This window comes from Carcharhinus amblyrhynchos, chromosome 3, assembly GCF_965287045.1.
Source record: "Carcharhinus amblyrhynchos chromosome 3, sCarAmb.v2.hapA, whole genome shotgun sequence".
NCBI lineage: Eukaryota > Metazoa > Chordata > Chondrichthyes > Carcharhiniformes > Carcharhinidae > Carcharhinus > Carcharhinus amblyrhynchos.
In genome coordinates this window covers 127,208,863-127,232,061 of record NC_137326.1, presented here as the reverse complement: position 1 = coordinate 127,232,061, position 23,199 = coordinate 127,208,863, and the positions used below count along the sequence as shown (strand labels likewise).

At 44.1% G+C, this 23,199-nt stretch overlaps 1 protein-coding gene across 1 annotated transcript; it reads right to left on the bottom strand.

Moving 5' to 3' along the window:
• Positions 1-120: 120 nt before the first annotated feature.
• Positions 121-23,199, bottom strand: LOC145341522 (carboxypeptidase B-like). Its single transcript, XM_080186502.1, has 11 exons — positions 22,979-23,199; positions 22,790-22,865; positions 22,568-22,692; positions 19,462-19,564; positions 17,484-17,585; positions 15,306-15,410; positions 12,314-12,424; positions 8,377-8,467; positions 5,878-6,080; positions 2,294-2,378; positions 121-308 (listed from the first exon to the last, which is right to left on the bottom strand). Exons 1-11 carry the CDS (start codon positions 23,104-23,106, stop codon positions 121-123), a joined length of 1,317 nt encoding a protein of 438 aa, XP_080042628.1. The 5' UTR covers positions 23,107-23,199.

Sequence of the window (23,199 nt, the reverse complement as noted above, 5' to 3'; positions counted from 1 at the left end):
TAGTCCTAAACAGGTAACTGAACAGATGAATGTTATCCCTCATTGACCTCCCCGTGTTGAGAATACTGGACTATGAACTGTCAAGTGTCTTTATTTTAACATGCTTTATACATATTTATTTCAATACAAGTTGTTGACGACATAGTCGGCCACGTATTTAATGGCCAGCATGGTTTCTTCACATGTTGGTTTAATTTGAGATTCAGGCAACAGGAAGCCGTATCTGCCAGTGTCACGCAGTTCAAAGGTGAAGGAATATTTAATTCCCTGATCGTAGGCCCAATCGTCCGAACCTCCAGCAGCTGGATCTGTGCAAAGACAGCACGCCAACATTAACACCGAGATTTCAACTGGGCAATTTTGCACCTTCCATCAAATCCTCAAAGGAGCGAATGAGCGTTACCCTGGGTACCTGGATTACTGCTCCAGTGACAATATCATAAGAACATAAGAACATAAGAAATAGGAGCAGGAGTAGGCCATCTAGCCCTTCGAGCCTGCCCCGCCATTCAATAAGATCATGGCTGATCTGTCGTGGTTCAGTTCCACATTCCCGCCCTCTCCCCATAACCCTTAATCCCCTCGCTTATCAAAAACCCATCAACCCGCGTCTTAAAAATATTTAGCGAGGTAGCCTCCACCACTTCAACGGGCAGAGAATTCCAGAGATTCACCACCCTTTGAGTGAAGAAGTTCCTCCTCAACTCCGTTCTAAACCGCCCCCCCTTTATCTTGAGGCTGTGCCCCCTAGTCCTACTGTCTTTTTTGAGCGGGAAGAGTCTCTCCACCTCTATCCTATCCATCCCATTCATCATCTCATACGTCTCAATCGCCAAGCCACTGCTTCCCATCACCAGGTAACAACAACTTGTTCGAATGTGCCACATTTAAAATAAATAACTGACTCCAGGCGGTGAATTTCCACATTCCGATGGGGCGGATCATGGAAAGGTCCGTTGACCTCGGGCGGGAATTTCCAGCTTCAGGGCAAACACAGTTGGAAAATCCTGGTGCTTTGCAGGCACACAAGAGGGTAGCAGTGGAAGGGTGTGTTTCTGAATGGAGGGCTGTGACAAGTGGTATTCCTCAGGGATCAGTGCAGGAGCCTTTGCTGTTTGTAATATATATAAATGATTTGGAGGAAAATGTAACTTAGTAAGTTTGTGGATGACACAAAGTTTGGTGGATTTGCGGATGGCAATGAGGACCGTCAGAGGACACAGCAGGATATAGATCATTTGGATACTTGGACAGAGAGATGGCAGATGGAGTTTAATCCGGACAAATGTGAGGTAATGCCTTTTGGAAGGTCTAATACAGATAGGAAGTGTACAGTAAATGGTAGAACCCTTAAGAGAATTGAAGAGCAAAGGGACCTGAGTGTACAGGTACATAGGTCATTGGAAATGGCAATGCAGGTGGAGAAGGTAGTCAAGAACGCATATAGCATGCTTGCCTTCATCAGCCGGAGCACTGAGTTTAAAAATTGGCAAGTCATGTTGATGCTTTATAGAACCTTAGTTAAGCCACATTTGGAATATAGTGTTCAATTCTGGTCACCACACTACCAGAAGGATGTGGAGGCTTTGAAAAGGGTACAGAAAAGATTTCCCAGGATGTCGGCTGATATGGAGGGCATTAGCTATGAGGAGAGGTTGGAGAAACTTGGTTTGTTTTCACTGTAATGACAGAGATTGAGGAGTGACCTGATAGAAGTTGACAAGATTTTGAGAGGCATGGACAGAGTGGATAGTCAGAAGCTTTTTTCCAGGGTGGAAGAGTCAATTACTATGGGGCACAGGTTTAAGGTGCGAGGGGCAAGGTTTGAAGGAGATGTATGAGGCAGATTTTTTACACAGAGGGTGGTGGGTTCCTGGAACTCGTTCCTGGGGGAGGTAGTGGAAGCGGACACAGTAGTGACTTTTAAGGGGCATCTTGACAAATACATAAATCGGATGGGAATAGAGGGATATGGTCCAGGGAAGTATGGGGGTTTTAGTTAAGTTGGGCAGCATGGTTGGGGCAGGCTTGGAGGACCAAAGGGCCTGTTCCTGTGCTGTAATTTTCTCTGGTGTTTGTTCTCTTTGTTTAACTGAAGGAAAGAAAGATGCATCAGGAGGGGTGAACAGAAGTGTGTTGATGTGGTGTAGGATTGTAAGGGAGGAGAAAGGCTTTGAGGTGGAATTTCCAGACTTTGGAATCTCAGCAGCCATTCATTTCATATTAGCGTTATTAATAAATTATTTGTTTGTTTACAATGATGACTAAATGTAGAACGAAGCCAAAGACTCACAGATGGTGGTAGCTCCAGGGCCATAAGTATATTGTGTTCCGTAGAGACTGGCCAGGCTGCGAATTGCTCCCTTAGCAAGGTTATTCTGCAAGAGAGAATGCGGGTTATTCATCATTTCAAAAATAATCAAATACTACACAAAGATTCCAAGTCTGTTTCATTAAGAGTTTAACAAAATATAGTTCCAAATGAATATATTAAAAAAACCATCACTGAGCCAACCAGGGTTGAGATCTTCTTACTTATAAATGTGGGACTTTACAGCATTGTGTACTAACTTGGATGGCCAGTCCATCATGAGTGGGATTGCTTATATCTAATTGAACAGAGTAAGAAGTCCCACAACACCAGGTTAAAGTTCAACAGGTTTATTTGGAATCAGAAGCTTTTGGTGCACTGCTCCTTCATCAGGCGAGCACACCTGATGAAGGAAAAGCACTTCAAAAGCTCATGCTACCAAATAAACCTGTTGGGACTTTAACTTGGTGTTGTGAGGCTGCTTACTGTACCCACTCCAGTCCAATGCCAGCATCTCCACATCGTAACTGAACAGATAAGTAGGCGTCTACATTAATGACTGATCAAGAAGATGGCAACCTTGAGAGTGCAGCATCTCATTGAAATCTCAGTCTGGATTCCATGTTTAAATCCCGGAATATGGCACCAACCCATAACTGATTTGACTCAAAGATACGGCAATGAGCCCAGCCAACAGTCAATGAAGTAGAATACCGTCCACTTCCCTGGATGGGTGCAGCTTCAACCATACTCAAGAAGCTTGTGACGCCACTGTTTAAAAAAGGAGGTAAACAAAAAGCAGGTAACTATCGTCTGGTTAGCTTAACTTCTGTAGTAGGGAAAATGCTTGAATCTATCATCAAGGAAGAAATAGTGAGTCATCTGGATATAAACTGTCCCATTGGTAAGATGAAGCATGAAGGGCAGGTCATGTTTGACTAATTTGATGGAATTCTTTGAGAACATTATATATGCAGTGGATAATGAGGAACCTGTGGATGTGGTGTATCTGGATTTCCAGAAGGCATTTAACAAGGTGCCATACCAAAGACTGCGACATAAGATAAAGGTGCAGAGTGTTACAGGTAATGTGTTAGCATGGATAGAGGATTGGTAAACCATCAGAAAGCAAAGAGTGGGGGTAAATGGGTGTTTTTCTGGTTAACGATCAGTGACTAGTGGTGTGCCTCAGAGATCAGTGTTGGGACTGCAATTGTTTACGATTTACGTAGAAGATTTGGAGTTGGGGACCAGGTGCTGTGTGTCAAAATTCGCAGATGACACTATGAGAGCTGGAAGAGCAAATTGTGCAGATGACGCTGAAAGTCTGCAAAAGGATCTAGACAATCTAAATGAGTGGGCGAGGGTATGGCAGATGGAGTACAATGTCAGTAAATGTGAAGTCATTCATTTTGGTAGGAATAACAGCAAAATGGACTATTATTTAAATGGTAAAAAATTACAGCCTGCTGTTATGTGGAGGGACCTGGATGTGCTTGTTTAGGAATCTCAAGGAGTTGGTTTGCTGGTGCAGCAAGTAATTAAGAAGGCAAATGGAATTTTGTCCTTCATTGCTTGAGGGATGGAGTTTAAAAACAGTGAGATTATGTTGCAGCTATATAAGGTGCTGGGGAGACCACACCTGGAGTACTGTGTACAGTTTTAGTCTTCCTATTTGAGAAAGGATATATTGGCATTGGAGGGGGGGGGGCAGAGGAGATTCACTAGGTTGATTCTGGAGTTGAGAGGGTTGGCTTATGAGGAGAGACTGAGTAGACTGGGGCTATACTCATTGGAATTCAGAAGAATGAGAAGCGTTGTGATAGAAACATACAAGGTTATGAAGGGAATAGGTAAGATAGAACCAGGGAAGTTGTTTCCACTGGCGGGTGAAACTAGAACTAGGGGAATAGCTTCAAAATAAGGGGAAGCAGGTTTAGGACTGAGCTGAGGAGGAACTTCTTCACACAAAGCGTTGTGAATCTGTGGAATTCTCTGTCCAGTGAAGCAGTTGAGGCCACCTCATTGAATGTTTTTAAGGCAAGGATAGATAAATTTTTGAACAGTAAAGGAATTAAGGGTTATGGTGAGCAGGTGGGTAAGTGGAGCTGAGTCCACAAAAAGATCAGCCATGATCTTATTGAATGGCAGAACAGGCTTGAGGGGCCAGATGGCCTACTGCTGCTCCTACTTCTTATGTTCTTAAGCTTGACACCATCCAGGACAAAGTTGCCTGTTTGATTGCTACCCCTTCTGCAAACATTCAGTCCCTCCAAAGTGTGTCACAGTTATGTGTATCATCATCAAGATGCACTGCAGGATCTCACCAAGGTTCCTTAGAAGCTTTCAGCCGAGAACGCGAGGAACAGTTTAAAAATAAAGGGGTCTCCATTTAAGATGGCAATAAAGATGAATTTCATCTTTAAGTGGGTCATTAGTATTTGGAACTCTCTTCCACAGAGAGTTAAAAGATTAGGGTCTTTGAATATGTTCAAAGCTGAGCTAGATCAATTTTTCGAGATACAGTGGGTCAAGGATTATGTGGGCAGGCAAGAAAATGAAGTTAAGGTCACAAGCAGATTTGCCATGATCTTAGTAAATGGCAGAGTGGGCTTGATGGGCTGAATGCCTACTCCTGTTTCTATTTCTTATGGATCTGACACATAAGTCAACATGCATCTGTTGCCAGATGAAGCATTTTCTTGTATACATTCATGGAACATGGGTGTCGCTGGCTGGCCAGCATTTATTGCCCATCCCTCGTTGCCCTTGGAAGTCAGTTGGAAATCAACCACATTGCTGTGGTTCTGGAGTCACACATAGGCCAGACCAGGTAAGGATGGCAGATTTCCTTCCCTAAATTAGTGAACCAGATGGGTTTTCCGACAATCAACAGTGGTTTCATGGTCATCAGTAGATTCTTAATTCCAGATTTTTTATTGAATTCAAATTCCACCATCTACCATGGTGGCATTTGAACGCAGATTCTCACGAGTTTCTGGATTAATAGTAAAAGATTAAAGTTTAATTTGTGTCACATGTAGGCATGCATTAACACTGTAATGAAGTTACTGTGAAAATCCCCTAGTTGCCACACTCCGGCAACTGTACGGTTACACTGAGGGAGAATTGAGCATGGCCAATGCCCCTAACCAGCATGCTTTTTAGACTGTGGGAGGAAACCGGAGCACCCAGAGGAAATGCACACAGACATGGGGAGAATGTGCTGACTCCGCACAGACAGTGATCCAAGCCAGGAATTGAACCGGGGTTCCTGGCACTGTGAGGCAGCACTGTGCCACCGTACTGGCTTAGTCTAGTGATAATACTGTCAGGCCACCCGAAGGCTTCTCCTTCTCTATGGGGAGGAAACAATTTTACTCCTCCGATCATCCTGATAAACCAGAGAAACTGCATTGTGGAAGGGAGTTGGGCTCTCAAACTGAGAACCCAAACATCCCACCTCCCACTGAAGCCAAATGTCACTCAGAGAATATAAATCAAAGTGTCAAATTCTGCTCTGCATCGCACGGGTTTGCGAACATGTAAAAGGCTGAGACACATACCAGTTCAGCGTGATTCGGCACTAAGTCATAGGTGTAGGAATAAGGGAAGAGGCACATCTGAGAGTAAGAGTGCATGGTGAGATATGCCTTGATGCTTCCTTTGTGGTGACGGATGAAGTTTGCGACAGCCTGGACTTCTTTCTCAGATTCTACCCGAGGACCACAGTATGTCTCAGAACAAGGGTTCGATGAGGCACCGATTGCTAGAGGACACAATGTGACAGTTAGCAGGACGTGTGATGGTTCTAATTTATTCCAACTCAGATATAGCCCAAAGACAAACAGGAAGCATTGGAATTTTTTTTGCACCCACGGTCATTCGGCATCTATAGAGAGAAGAAAGATAAGCCAATATTTTAAGCAAGATTTTTCTGGAGGCCAGGTTATCGTGGAAACATGAATCTTTATTTTCACATAATCCTTGGCATTCTTGCTGACGGGAAAGATTATAGCCAGGGTGAGCAGAAATACTTTTTGTCATAATATACAGGTTAAACCTTAGGGCTGAGATTTTCGCTTTGCTGCTGGTGGGATCTTCTGGTCCTGTCGATGGCGATCCCCACCCCCCCTCACCACTGTGCGCTCCCCAGGGGCCAAGCCAATGAACAATGCACAACATTGTTGACTGCGAGATCCCATTGCTGGCAAACGGCAAACTATCTCTGCCATTGAAAAGCATGCCCCGAGAGGGTAAGGACAGGGGTATTATGGCTGGTGGCGGGGAGGGGTGGTTTGTGGAGTGTGTAAAATCCTGCCCTTAGACTTTTTTATGCCTTTCATTTTGGTTACTTCAGTGATGGTAGTTGCAGAACTGAGAAATATATTCTCTTATTCCCCCGGTCATCAGGCGAGCTGGAGGATAAGAAGGCATGTCCAGTGTTCTCACTGTCCCACTCATTTTTAGTGCTGAGATCACAATGCTTACACTGATCTCAGGAAGATATTTTTACAGTCTTTATTTGAACATGGCACTTCAATAAGGCCTAGAGGACAGACATGTTGCTGGAGCTTCTCATAGAATCTCTGCAATGCATGAGGCCCATTCAGCCTAACAAGCATGCACCGACAATAATCCCATCCAGGCCCTATCCCCAAACCCCCACATATTTACCCTGCTAATCTCCCTGACACTAGGGTCAATTTAGCATGGCCAATCAACCTAACCCACACATGGTTACACTGTGGGAGAAAACCGGAGCACTCGGAGGAAACCCATGCAGACATGGGGAGAACATGCAAACTCCACACAGATAGTCACCCCAAGGCCGGATTTGAACTCAGATCCCTGGCACTGTGAGGCACTCATCAGGACAAACGCAAGAGTGCCAAATTTTGAATGATCACACCAATTTATATTGCAGGAGCAAAAGGTGCTGATTGGCTGAGGTATTGGTGTGCAGAAAATGATGGGGAACTCTAGGCTCCTTGATGAACACAAGACAGAAAGTTTCAGCAATATCTCTCACTCTTCAGCGATATTCAACTTCTGTACCACCAGGCAAATAGTCCAAAGGAGGCTAGGGAAATTTGACACGTCCGCTACAACTCTCACCAACTTCTACAGATGAACCATAGAAAGCATTCTTTCTGGTTGTATCACAGGTTGATTCCTGCTCTGCCCTAGATTGCAAGAAACTTCAAAAGGGCATTCATGAAGCCCAGTCCATCAGGCAAACCAGCTTCCCATCCATTGACTCTATCTACACTTCCCGCTGCCTCAGAAAAGCAGCCAGCATAACCAAGGACCTCATGCATGCCAGACATACTCCCTTCCACCTTCTTCGTCAGGGAAAAGATTCAAAATTCTGAGGGCACGTACCAAGCGTGCCCTCAGCTTCTTTCCTGCTGCCATTAGACTGTTGAATAGACCTACTTCACATTAAGTTGATCTTTCACTACATCCTCACTTTGATTGTAACACTACATTCTGCACCTTCTCATTTCCTTCTCTATGAACAGTATGCTTTGTCTGCATAGTGCGCAAGAGACAATATTTTTCACTGTATACTAATACATGTCACAATAATAAATCAAATCAAAATCAAAAATAGGGGATGCTGAGGGACTTCCAGCTGGGGTCTGCAGTAACCTTAGCAGAAAAGCTGCAGAATCTCTAAGAATGTGGCATTCAGTGAATATATAGACTGCATTATATTCGTAGCTAAACTCGATATGCTTCAAATGAGAAAGTGTTTGGGGATAGAAAATCCTTTTGGGCACAGACAACATTATGTCAACTGTCTGCTTAACTCCACCCCCTGAAGTGCCATCCCATTAACATCAAAGAACAGGAATCAACTTGGCTGTATAATACATGGTCAATGTGACATCACAGCTTTATTGCCCAAGACAAATTTTATCCCCATGAATCTGATTTACAAATTCTTGCAGAATGGTAAAGGAAATGTGTCTTTTCCATGGATCTGTTTGAGACGAACTCCTCTCACCATCCTGCCAGCAACCCCCCTCCGCAACAAAAATAATGAGGCAGGTACTTACTGCACCATCCGGCATCCCAGTTTCTGTTAGGGTCAACTCCGCGACATTTACTGCCACGAATTTTTGAGCGGGTCTTTCTCCACATGCGATTCTTCAGTAAAATAAATAACAAATGAGGGCATGTTACATGAGCATACAATGGACCTTCCGCTTACCATCACAACGAGGGCAGCACGGTGGCACAGTGGTTAGCACTACTGCCTCACAGTGCCAGGGACCCAGGTTCAATTCCGGCCTCGGGTCACTATGGAATTTGCACATTCTCCCCGTGTCTGTGTGGGTTTCCTCTGGGTGCTCAGGTTTCCACCCACAGTCCAAAGATGTGTGGGTTAGGTTGCGGGGCCATGTTAGATTGATCTAGTGTAAGGGGGATTAACAGGGTCAATATGTGGGGTTATGGGAATAGGGCCTGGATGGTCAGTTCAGATTCGATGGGCCTAATGGCCTCCTTCTGCACTGTAGGGGTTCTGTGATTTATGAATATCAGGGACTCTGTGGTGGAGAATTGGATACGAAACTGAAGAGAAAAGAACTTGCTACGTGGCAAAGATGGAGGAATGGTCTTAATACAATTGCACTTTCAAAGAGTTTGCATTGACATGATGGGCCAAATGTCCTCAATCTGTGCTGTGAGATTTCATGTATGATAATGTATGTATGATAATGGAGTCCCCAAACTTTCCATCAGAGAATCATAGGATCCTACGGTGCAGAAGGAGGCCATTTGGCTTCTCTAACAGAGCATCTTATCCAGGCCCACTCCATACCTTCATCCCACTAATCCTCTTAACCTATCTTCGACACTAAAGGACAATTTAGTGATCAATCCACCCAAACTGTATGTCTTGGGAGTGTGGGAGGAAATTGGAGCACTCGGAGGAAGCCCATGCAGACATGGGGAGAATATGCAAATTCCACACAGACGACGACTCAAGATTGGAATTGAACGCGGATCCCTGGCACTGTGAGGCGACAGCGCTAAGCACAGTGCCGCTGTGTCATATTGAATGATTGGTAGCAAACCCCTCCCAGTCATCAATGTCAATGCTGCTTCCTTGGTGTAAGAACTGTGATAAATGTAATGAAAATATCAAAAACCGATTGTTCATTGACTGGATTATGTCAGACAAGAAGAGATTTTCATCCACTGACGTTAACCAGCAAAGTTTCTGACAGATAGCTGGCGTTCCATTGTATAGCTATAGAGACATTCATTGAATATTAAGCACATTCATTGCATATTTGCTGTGAATGCACATAGAAGATGATAAAAATTCATTAGAGGCAGTGTATGTGTGTGTGCCCACGTGTGTGTGTGTTTGTATGTGGGTGTGTGTGTGTGTGTTTGTATGTGTGTGTGTCTGTGTGTATGTGTGTGTGTGTACACGCGCGTGTGTGCATGTATGTATGTGTTTGTATGTGTGTGTATGTGTGTTTGTGTGTATGTGTGTGTGTGTGTTTGTACGTGTGTGTTTGTACGTGTATGTGTGTGTTCGTATGTGTGTTTGTGTGTGTTTATATGTGTATGTTTGTGTGTGTTTGTGTGTGTGTCTGCGTGTGTGTGTGTGTGTGTGTGTATATATACAAGTGTGCAGGACCCCTAAGATTAGGCTGGGAAGCCCCATCTCTCTGAAACATCTGAAGCTACAGAAATCCCAGGGCAACCATACGGGGTGGGTACTTGGAGCAACTGGTCTTTGCCTTTTTCCTGACCTTTGCTCTTGGGGAAACAAGTACTCCTGGGGGCAAAGGTCAGCACCCTCCAGAGATTTTAAACCAAACTTGCTGAGGAGTTTTTTTGTTTTCCAAATGCTTTGCTTCCTCTCTCTGCCTCTCCTTCCCGTGATTAGTACGCCCAGGGAACAAATCAAAACAAAGCCACAGATTCATTTTTCAAGGAAAAATGGATGGAATTGTCAAATGAATCCCCCAAAGTCTGGAATTAAACCTAGAAAACCCTGGAATTGTCACCACACAGCATTATTGTTAATTACAAGTCAATCAAATTAAACTTCTGGAATCTTATGAATTAAGAATAAAATTTAATTTAATTGATCATTATACAAATAACCTTGATAAGCTATCCATAGCAGCATTTGTGGCAGGATCATAGTGTGGCTAGATGTTGATACATTGATCTGTTAGCATACCCCATTACACCAAAACAGAACAGGTATCCTTTATCTAAAACCTCTGGGGTCAATTGTGTTCATAAGAACATAAGAACATAAGAAATAGGAGCAGGAGTAGGTCATCTAGCCCTTCGAGCCTGCCCCGCCATTCAACAAGATCATGGCTGATCTGAAATGGATCAGTTCCACTTTCCTGCTTTCTCCCCATAACCCTTAATCCCCTTTTTTTTGTTTTTGGCTGTGGAGTAGATCATAGAATCATAGAAACCCTACAGTGCAGAAAGAGGTCATCTGGCCCATCGAGTCTATGCTGACTACAATCCCACCCAGGCCCTATCCCCATATCCCTATACATTTACCCACTAATCCTTCTAACCTACGCATCTCAGGATACTAAGGGGCAATTTTAGCATGGCCAGTCAACCTGACCCACACATCTTTGACTGTGGAAGGGAACTGGAGCACCCTGGAGGAAACCCACGCCGACATAAGAAGAATGTGCAAACTTCACACAAACAGTGACCCAAGCCACGAATCGAACCCAGGTCCCTGGAGCTGTGAAGCAGCAGTGCTAACCACTGTGCTACTGTGCCGCCCAGGAAGTTCCAGCTGTTCACGTCCCATCATCGCTGCTGCAAGTGAGGTTGGAAAATTTGGCACTCAGCTGAATCTCCGTGCACTGCAGCGGGACTGGAGAACCCTGGTGGCATGAATGGCTGGAAAATTCCAGCCTATATGCTTTGTCTAAGCCAACTTACATTGCAATAGTCAAATCCTAGGCCAGCTATACTCTACAAATATCAGGGCTGGAATGTTACCACCATTGATGGCAGAGATTTTTCCATCCTGCTTCAGTAAATAGAGATTTGGCTGGGTGCCACATTCTCCAACCTCGCTGCAATGGGTGCGTGGCATGAATGGCCGGTAAGATCATGCCCTAGGTTGTTTCTCCAATTACAAAATTTTTCAGACCCTATTTCTTACCTGTTAAAACTTATTATAAGTGTAAAGTTTATAACAAAAGTTTATTTATTCATTAGTCACAAGGAAGGCTCCCCATTTGATTCACTAATGTCCTTTAGGAAAGGAAATCTGCCCCCCCCTACTTGATGTGACCTATATGTGACTCCAGAGCCTCAGCGATGTGGTTGATTCTCAACTGCCCTCAGGCAACAAGGGTTGGGCAATAAACGCTGACAAGCCAGCGACGCCCATGTCCCACAAATGTATTTTAAAAAAAGCTTACGTTACACTGCAATGAAGTTACTGTGAAATCCCCTAGTCACCACACTCCAGCGTCTGTTCAGATCAATGCATCTAACCAGCACATCTTTCAGACTGTAGGAGGAAACCAGAGACCTGGAGGAAACCCAGGCAGACATGTGGAGAAGGTGCAAACTTCACATAGACAGTGACCCAAGCCAGGAACCGAACCAATGTCCCTGGCATTGTGAGGCAGCAGTGCTAACCACTGTGCCACCGTGCCGCCCTGTAACCTAATATTACATTGCTCTATTAATATACAAATTAACTGCATAGGCATTCTAAACAGTAATTGGATTTTGGATATGTTTGGTGAGATAAAGGATATTCAAACTGAACATTGCATTAGCTATGGCATGTTGCCCAGATGGGGCTAGATACATACACCTCCTGACATTTAAGAAAATCTGGGTGGAACTTTATGGTGCTGTCACGGCAGTGGCTATAAAATGGGAAGAGCCGTTGACTTTGGCAGGAGTGGAAAACACGGCCGGCAGGAGGGGCTGTAAAATTCAGCCTTCCGTGAATACATTAATACCTACGGTAGACCAGGTGAAGGAGTAACCATCAACATTGATGACTGGCACAACAAAGAAGTCCATGGTATCCAGAAGGTTGGTGATGATGGGATCGGATCCATAGGTAGAAACAGCCTAGAGCGGAGAGGGATATGCATTAAAAGTGACTCTTGCAATAAATAAAGCTTCAATTCAATAAGATGGGATTTGCAGACTTGGTTGTTTTTACATGGACACCCCATTTGACTTGTGTCCCAATAAACTATGATTTCATTCCAGCAGCTAATTTCCCCATTTTAGGTGAACAATTAACATGAAAATAAGTGTAATTGTGCCATTTACGATTTTGAAAAATGCAAAAGTAAATTGTTAATTACTTGACTTATTGATACATGGGCATTATAAGATGCTGTTCCTCATCGTGCATTCAGGTTTACGCATGGTTGGATTGATAAATCTATGGTCAGACCCATGCATGGTAATCGATAAGTCTTTCAGCAGATCCATGCATGGTGATTCATAGAGTCATCCAATCCCCACAGTACAGAAGGAGGCCATTTGGCCCAACGAGTCTGCCCCAACCATAATCCCACCCAGGCCCTATCCTCGAAACCCCATGTATTTACCCTGCTAATCCCCTGACACTAAGGGGCAATTTAGCATGACCAACCCACCTAACCTGCACATCTTTGGACCGTGGGAGGAAACCAAAGCACCCAGAGGAAACCCACATAGATACGGGGAGAACATGCAAATTCCACACAGACAGTGACCCGAGACTGGAATCAAACCTGGGTCCCTGGCGCTGTGAGGAGGCAGTACTAACCAATGTGTGACTGTGCTGCTCCAGTAAGACCCATAAGACTGTTTTTAGACCCATGCATGGCAGGATAGATAAGGCTATGTTTAGATGTGCACATACGAACTAGTGTAATTTAAAAAAATACTTCAATTGGAAGGGCTTTTAAATTCAAAATTAAAGGGCTATCCAGCCTTTTTGAATACTAGATAGAATTGCTGCAGCAGTTGAAACTTCCATTAATATGCGTTTTCTGTCAGAGGGGTGAAGTTATTTAATGTTTGGAAATTTGCAGTAATAGATGTGACTATAATCAGGTGGGTAAAATAGAATATTATATTGAAAAACCCTCTCAGAAATATGCTGAAGTCTAATGGAGCTATAACTGATAACCTTACACTCACAGGAGTATACAAAATGCACTGCAAAATTCACCACAGATCAAAGTACAAACAAAGAATAAAGAAACTTTCAGCACAGGAACAGGTCCTCCGGCCCTCCAAGCCTGCACCGACCATACTGCCCGATTTAACTAAAACCCCCTACCCTTCTGGGGACCATATCCCTCTATTCCCATCTTATTCATGTATTTGTCAAGACGCCCCTTAAAAGTCACTACCCTATCCACTTTCACTACCTCCCCTGGCAACGAGTTCTAGGCACCCACCACTCTCGGTGTTAAAAATCTGCTTCTTACATCCCCTTTAAACCTTGCCCCTTGCACCTTAAACCTGTGCCCCCTGGTAATTGACTCTTCCACCCTGGGAAAAAGCTTCTGACTATCCACTCTGTCCATGCCTCTCATAATCTTGTAGACTTCTATCAGGTCCCCCCTCAACCTCCAGTGAGAACAAACCAAGTTTCTCCAACCTCTCCTCATAGCTAATGCCCTCCATACCAGGCAACATCCTGGTAAATCTTTTCTGCACCCTCTCCAAAGCCTCCACATCCTTCTGGTAGTGCGGTGACCAGAATTGAACAGTATGTTCCATGTGCGGCCTAACTAAGGTTCTATAAAGCTGCAACATGACTTGCCAATTTTTAAACTCAATGCCCAGCCGGTGAAGGCAAGCATGCCGTATGCCTTCTTGGCTATCTTCTCCACCTGCAATGCCACTTTCAGTGACCTGTGAACTGTACACCCAGATCTCTTTGCCTATTAATACTCTTAAAGGTTCTGCCATTTACTGTATATTTCCTATTTTGTGAGACCTTCCAAAATGCATTACCTCACATTTGTCTGGATTAAACTCCATCTGCCATCTCTCTGCCCAAGTCTCCAACTGATCTATATCCTGATGTATCCTCTGATCGTCCTCATCACTATCCGCAAATCCACCAACCTTTGTGTCACCCACAAACTTACTAATCAATCCAGTTACATTTTTCTCCAATCATTTATATATATTACAAACGTCAAAGGTCCCAGCACTGATACTTGAGGAAGGCCACTAGTCACAGCCCTCCATTCAGAAACGCACCCTTCCACTGCGAGCCTCTGTCTTCTTTGACCAGGCCAGTTTAGTATCCACCTTGCCAGCTCACCTCTGATCTCATGTGACTTCACCTTCTGCACCAGTCTGCCATGAGGGACCTTGCCAAAGCCTTACTGAAGTCCGTGTAGACATCCACTGCCCTACCCTCATCAATCATCTTCGTCACTTCCTCAAATCGATCAAGTTCATGAGATGTGACCTCCTGTTCACAAAACCTTTAAACAACACTTTCCAAATGCAAGGTCACTTCCACCTAGAAGGACAAAGGCGGCAGATACATGGGAACACCACCACCAACAAGTTTCCCTCCAAGCCACTCACCGTACTGACTTGGAAATATATCGCCGTTCCTTCACAGTCGCTGGGTCAAAATCCTGGAATTCCTTCCCTAACAGCATTTTGGGTCAAGCCACAGCACGTGGACTGCAGCGATTTAAGAAGGCAGCTCACCACCACCTTCTCAAGGGCATCTAGGGATGGGCAATAAATGCTGGCCAGCGAGAGATGCCCATGTCCCACGAATGAATAAAAAAAAATTCATCTGGATATAGATCTGGTCGAGCGTCTAGTTAACAATGCCAGCCCAAGGCAACGGGACTGTTAATAGAACTTAGCACAAAAACGGCAGACTTAGAAGTATCAATTTACAAAGGAGTTCAAATTCATAATTCTTTTAAAAATATCTAAAATAAAGTGTAACCATCTTAGGTTTTGCACTAACCTCTTTCACAAACCATTGGCAAAAAGCTGGAGAAATCCATTCTCGGGCATGTATTCCACAGTCCATGAAGATTGCAGGCTTAGACTGACCTGTTTTCTTTCCAATCTTTTAACAAAAGGATAAAATAAATAACTAAAAGCTACAAGAGGCAGTGACATAGAATCATAGAATTCTATGATGCATCCCCATCTCCACATCCCCTATCCCCATAGCCCCATGTATTTACCCTGCTAGTTTCCTCTGGCAGTAAGGGGCAATTTAACACGGCCAACCCACCTAACCCACACATCTTTGGCCTGTGGGAGGAAGCCGCAGCACCCAGACAAAACCCACGCAGACACGGGGAGAATGTGCAAACTCCGCACAGACAGTGATCCAATCCAGGAATCATAGAACATAGAACATTACAGCGCAGAACAGGCCCTTCGGCCCACGATGTTGTGCCGACCAATTAAAAAGCAATGACCCTCTAACCGAAACCAATCCCTTTCCATCCATAAACCTATCCACGGATCTCTTAAACGCCCCCCAACTAGGTGCATTTTCAACTGCAGCAGGCAGGGCATTCCAATCCCTCACCACCCTCTAGGTAAAGAACCTACCTCTGACATCCGTCCTATAACTACCCCCCCTTAATTTAAAGCTATGCCCCGTCGTGCTAGCTTTCTCCATCCGAGGAAAAAGGCTATCACTGTCCACCCTATCTAAACCTCTAATCATCTTATATGTTTCAATAAGGTCCCCTCTTAGCAGCCTTCTTTCTAACGAAAACAACCTCAAATCCCTCAGTCTCTCCTCATAGGACCTCCCCTCCATACCAGGCAACACCCTGGTAAACCTCCTCTGCACCCTCTCCAATGCCTCCACATCCTTCCTATAATGTGGGGACCAGAACTGCGCACAATACTCCAAGTGCGGCCGCACCAGAGTTTTGTACAGTTGCAACATGACGCTGCGGCTCCTAAATTCAATCCCCCTACCAATAAACGCCAAGACACCATATGCCTTCCTAACAACCTTATCTACTTGATTCCCAACTTTCAGGGATCTATGTACACATACACCTAGATCCCTCTGTTCATCAACACTATTCAGAGTCCTACTGTTAGCCCTATACTCTACACATCTGTTATTCCTGCCAAAGTGAATTACCTCACACTTTTCCGCATTAAACTCCATCCGCCACCTCTCGGCCCAGCTCTGCAACTTGTCCAAGTCTCTCCGTAAACTATGACACCCCTCCTCACTATCTACCACACCTCCGACTTTGGTGTCATCAGCAAATTTACTAATCCACCCAACTATACCCTCATCCAGATCACCTTCGAACCCTGGTTCCTGGCACTGCGAGGCATGGCGGGACTGTCAGTGGACTAGTAATCCATAGACGCAGGGCGATGGCCTGGGAACCTGGGTTCGAATCCCAATACGGCAGATGGTGAAATTTGAATTCAGTTTAAAAAAAAACTGGAATTAAAAGTTGAATGATGACCATGAATTGATTATTATAAAAACCATTCGGTTCACTAATGCCCTTGAGGGACGGAATCTGCAATCTTCACCTAAATGTGACTTAGATCCACAGCAATGATTCTAAAGTGCCCTCAGGGATGGGCAATAAATGTTGTAAATCATTCACCTGAAGAAGAGCTTAACCTCGAAAGCTTGTGAGTTTACTATCAAATAAATCGGTTGGACTTAAACCTGGTGTTGTCAGAATTTTTACAATAAATGTTGGCCCAGCCAGTGACACCCACATCCCATGAATTAAAAAAAGGTCTTTCACCCAACCCATCCCAGCTCACACTCCATTCAAGTCCATGCAGCAGATGCGCTTAGATCATGTTAGCCTTCCTCTTCCTTCAGGCACACAGTCGGATTATCTTCCTCCTATAGTGTAGGCAGTCGCTTGATTCATTCCTTAAATATTTTAGTCATTCTCTCATGAAGAATTCCATAAATTATCACAGTACATCCTCAATGTGCATTAAGCTCAAGGTGTCCTTTGACTAGATCAATTAATCCTCCTTTCCTAATTAATATGGACTGATTTTCTTCATGACTTATTTTGTCAATTTCGATCATGTCTTTATCTACCCAAGAGAACACATTAAGTTCCCTTAACCACTGACATAAATTTTCTCCTATGAAAATGCCTATTGCAATAATTGCAACTACCTTGATAACATAGATTGGCCGTCCTTCGTAGCTGGTTCCAATCTCACTGTGAGACAGTAGGTTTGAGTGCCTGGCAACAGTCCTGGCAATCCAAGCATTGATCTGTTTCAGGTAAAAAAAAATTATTTATTGATTAGTGTACATTTATTGATTACATTAACACTGCAGTGAAGTTACTGTGAAAATCCCCGAGTCGCCACAGTCCTGCACCTGTTCGGGTAAAGAACATAAGAACATAAGATCATAAGAAATAGGAGCAGGAGTAGGCCATCTACTCTACATCTAGGGTACACCGAGGAAAAATTTAGCTTGGCCAATGCACCTAATCAGCACATCTTTCGGACTGTGGGAGAAATCTGGAGCACCCGGGGGAAACCCACACAGGGAAGAATGTGCAGACTCCGCACAGATAGCGATCCAAGCTGGGAATCGAACCCAAGTCCCTGACGCTGTGAAGCAGCAGTGCTAACCACTGTGCCACCACATCTCAAAATGTGAAGCCAAGTGATGATACGGTAAGGCAATCCTCGACACTCACAATGCAACAACCCCATATGATCTTCAAAAATGATGTTAACTCCAGAATTAAATGAAATACATGCTCTGGAAATGGTGGCATTGAAACTACAATATTATTGACCCTTGCTTAGAAGTCCACTGCCGGGGTAGCATAAAATTCAGATCACAGACTGCAAATTTTAGAGCATGGGATCTAATGAAGGCATGGCCAATGATTATGAGGTGAAGGGGAAGGGGTGATGCACTGAAGACTGTCGGTTGAAGGCGCTAAAGTTTGGAGAGCTATGTTTTAACACGTGGGCAGACTCTTGTGATGAAGCCGTGAAGTGGTTGAACACAAGCATGAGGGTTTAGAGCTGGAGGTGCAGGGGATCTGCATTTCATGTGGGTTAGCAAAGACAGGCTTGGGTTCCATGCAGCTGGAGGGGAAACTATGTCTAATGTCAGGCCCGGTTCTCCTCCCTACAAGGAAGCAACGAAACGTTTAAAAATAACTAGTCTTGTTGGCTCCACTTTGGGTCCTGGATTCAATTTCTCTGTTGGGACTGGCCCCCAGTGACAGTCATATAATTGTATCTCAAATCACATTTGGCTTGCATTTATACGTTTAATCAACATGCGGCCTTCGGCTGCATGGTGAGAAACACTCTAGGATCTTGGGAGTTACAGAGTGGGCGGGAATGCCAGGGCAGTCTGAAGGAGGAGGTCAGGACTCTAGCCTATTTTAATCCTTCCTCCTCATATCCCCTACATTGAATGTGAATGGATAAAATTGGGTTTTAACAATTAAAAGCCTTCTAATATTCAAAAAAGTGTCTTCCAATATGTTCCAACGTACATCACATGCAATATTTGACCATGTACTGATCATTGTGATGTCGGGAAATGGAAAGGCAATTTTCACACAGCCAGTTTGATGCTGTAATATTGTTGCATTGTAACCTCTAACAAAATTAGTCTTGCCCTTCCCCATACTGCATGCAATTGTTGAACAAGCTGCTGTAACAGCCCTCTGTCCTAACAATTTGATTTGATCTGATTTATTATTTTCACATGTATTAATATACAGTGAAAAGCATTGTTTCTTGTGTGCAATACAGACAAAGCATACCATTCATAGAGAAGGAAAAGGAAGAGTGCAGGTTGTAGTGTTACAGTCACAGCTAGGGTGTAGAGAAAGATCAACTTAATGCAAGGGAAGTCCATTCAAAAGTCTGATGGCAGCAGGGAAGAACCTGTTCTTGAGTCGGTTGGTGCGTGACCTGAGACTTTTGTATCTTTTTCTTGACAGAAGAAGGTGGAAGAGAATACATACGCTTGAGGTATGCTGGCTGCTTTTCCGAGGCAGCAGAAAGTGTTCGGTCTATCTCAGCAACAGTTAGGCTTAACTTAATCAAACAAGAACATGGGCACAGAGCAGAAGGGCAGTGTCTCTTTCTAAGATAGGATTCAGACATACCGTTTCCATGTCGTTGTATTTTACATAGCTGTGTGAAGTAACTGAACGCTCCTTATTGTCAATTTGTTGCTCAATCATTGTCTGAAGGTCTTCAATTAAAACTCTGGATAGAAGGAAGGGAAGAGGGAAAACAGTGTAATACCTGTGACTAGCATTAGCAGAATACAATCTCTACATTACAGAAAGGGGCCATTTGGCCCACCACGTTTGTACCGACTCTCCGATAGAGCATCTTACACAGACCATGTACCCATAATCTCAGCCTACTAACCAACACACCTTTGGACGCTAAGGGGCAATTTAACATGGCCAGTCAACCTTACCTGCACATCTTTGGGAAGAAACTGGAGCACTTGAGAAATAAGAAGGGGGAAATCAATTTGGTAGGGTTGTACGATAGGCCTCCAAATAGAGAGCAGGAAATTGAGGAGCAAATATATAAGGAGATTACAGATAGCTCCAAGAAAAATAGGGTGGTGGTAGTTGGAGATTTTAATTTTCCCAACATTGACTGGGACAGCCATAGGATTAGAGGGTTGGATGGAGAGAAATTTGTTGAGTGCGTTTAGGAGGAATTTCTCATTCAGTATGTGGATGGCTTGACTAGAGAGGGGGCAAAGCTTGACCTCCTTTTGGGAAATAAGGAAGGGCAGGTGACAGAAGTGTTAGTGAGGGATCATTGTGGGACCAGTGACCATAATTCTATTAGGTTTAAGATAAGTTAAATGTCTAAATTGGGGCAAGGCCAATTTTGATGGTATCAGGCAGGAACTTTCAAAAGTTAATTGGAGCAGTCAGTGGGAAGGGAAAGTGTTGTCTAGTAAGTGGCATGCTTTCAAATGTGTGTTAAGCAGGGTTCAGGGTAAACACAGTCCTCTTAGAGTAAAGGGCAAGGCTGGCAGAAGTCGGGAACCCTGGATGACTCGGGATATTGAGGCCCTGGTCAAGGAGAAGAAAGAGGCACATGACATCCATAGGCAGCTGGGATTAAGTGAATCTCTTGAAGAGTATAGGGGGCGTAGGAGTAGACTTAAGAGAGAAATCAGGAGGGCAAAAAGGGGACACAAAATTGTTATGGCAGATAAGGCAAAGGAGAATCCAAGGAGTTTCTACAAATACATAAAGGGCAAAAGAGTAACGATGGAGAGAGTAGGGCTTCTTAAGGATCGACAAGGTCATCTATGTGTGGATCCACAAGAGGTGGATGAGATCCTAAATGGCCTATTTCTTATCAATATTTGCTGCTGAGAAAATCATGGTTGTTAGAGAACTTGGGGAAATAAATAGTGATGTCTTGAGGAGTATACATATTATAGAGAAAGAGGTGCTGGAAGTCTTAAAACACATCAAGGTAGATAAAACCCTGGGACCTGATGAAATATATCCCAGCTCACTGTGGGAGGCTAGGGAGGAAATTGCTGGGCTCCTAGCAGAGATAATTAAATCATCGATAGCCAAAGGGGAGGTGCCAGAAGATTGGAGAGTGGCAAATGTTGTGCCTTTATTTAAAAAGGGCTGCAGGGAAAAGCCTGGAAGCTACAGGCCAGCGAGCCTCACATCTGTGGTGGGTAAATATTTGGAAGGTATGTTGAGAGATAGGATCTACAGGCATTTAGAGATACAAGAACTGATATGTGACAGTCGGCATGGCTTTATGTGTGGAAAACCATGTCTCACAAATTTAATTGTGTTTTTTGAAGGGGTAATCAAGATGATAGGTGAGACCAGTGCAGTTGATGTTTTCTACATGGACTTTAGCAAGGCTTTTAACAAGGTAACGCGTGGTAGGTTTTTGCATTAAGTTAAATCTCATGGGATCCAAGGTGAGGTATCCAAGTGGATGTAAAATTGGCTTCTTGACAGAAGCCAGGGGGTAGTTATAGAGAATTGTTTTTCAAACTGGAGGACTGTCTCCAGCGGTGTGGCTCAGGTGCGGGGCTCTCTGTTATTTGTCATTTATATTATTGATTTAGGTGAAAATATAGGGGGCATGGTTAGTAAGTTTGCAGATGACACCAAGATTGATGGCATAGTGGACAGTGAAGAAAGTTATCTCCAATTGCAGTGGGATCTCGATCAATTGGGCCAGTGGGCTGACGAATGGCAGATGGAGTTTAATTTAGACAGATGGGAGGTGATGCATTTTGGTAGATTGAACCAGGGCAGGCCTTACTCAGTTATTGGTAGGGCACTGGGGAGAGTTATAGAACAAAGATATCTAGGGTACATATTCATAGCTCTTTGAAAGTGGGGTCACAGGTAGACAGAATGGTAAAGAAGGTATTCTGCACGCTTGGTTTCATCGGTCAGAACATTGAATACAGGAGTTGGGACGTCTTGTTGAAGTTGTACAAGACATTGGTAAGGCCACACTTGGAATACTGTGTGCAATTCTGGTCACCCTATTATAGAAAACTATTAAACTAGGAAGAGTGCAGAAGCAATTTATTAGGATGCTACCGGGACTTGATGGATTGAGTTATAAAGAGAGGCTGAATAGACTGGGACTTTTTTCTTTGGAGTGTAGGAGGCTGAGGGGTGACCTTATAGAGGTCTATAAAATAATGAGCGGCACAGACAAGATAGATAGTCAATATCTTTTCCCAAAGGTAGGGGAGTCTAAAACTAGAGGGCATAGGTTTAAGGTGAGAGGGGCAAGATACAAAAGTGTCCAGAGGGGTAATTTCTTCACACAGAGGGTGGTGAGTGTCTGGAACAAGCTGCCGGAGGTAGTAGTAGAGGCGGGTACAATTTTGTCTTTTAAAAAGCATTTAGACAGGTACATGGGTATGATGGATACATAGGGATATGGGCCAACTGCAGGCAATTGGGATTAGTTTAGGGGTTTTAAAAAAAAAGGGCGGCATGGACAAGTTGGGCCAAAGGGCCTGTTTCCATGCTGTAAACCTCTATGACACTCAGAGGAATACTGCTCAGACATGGGGAGAATGTGCAAACTCCACACAGACAGAGACCCAAGGCTGGAATTGAACTCAGGTCTCTGACGTTGTGAAGTGGCAATGCCAACCACTGTGCCACCTTAGTGAGTAAAGGCAGCAGGATGCAACATTATGAACTGAAACATTGGAGGCTTGGTGAAACATACTCATATTCTAGTCCACTCATCTCCAGAAGATCCTGAGTCTTTTGCACGTCTTGAGCTCCCACGCAGAAATCCACATCACTGTTTACAACCACTTGATCAATGGAGTCGGGTCGCCATAAGTCAACCTGGATGGAGTGGGAGAGAACGGGGAAAGAGTATTTTAATTGTGATATTCGAGAAGACTATCGGGTGACGCATATAGTTTGTTGATGGATGTCTAACCTTGATGGTGGAGGCCAGACCTTTCACAAACCACACTGCCTGATCAGTTGTGGGCTTCAGGCGAAATACTTTCTCCCTTTGAGAGAGAAAAAACAGAGCACACAAACAATGAGCAGGAATGCAGTGGATCAGGCCCTTCACTGGTGTAAGCTTTTGATGTTACAGGGTGCACAGGAGAGAATCTCTTACCCATCGAATCTCTGTGAGACAGGACTAGCCAGGACAGCTGAAACCAGCCCGAGGAGACAAAGTATCTTCATGGTTCTGACCTTAAAGACTGAGCGAACGCTGCCTTTTATTTGGTGGAGTTGCCCCATCTCTGGAAGGAGTGACCTGTCGAGTCATTTATCAGTTGCTGATTTTGTGGGATTTATGGCTTTAATGACCTTGAGAGCGCTTTCCTTCTGGAA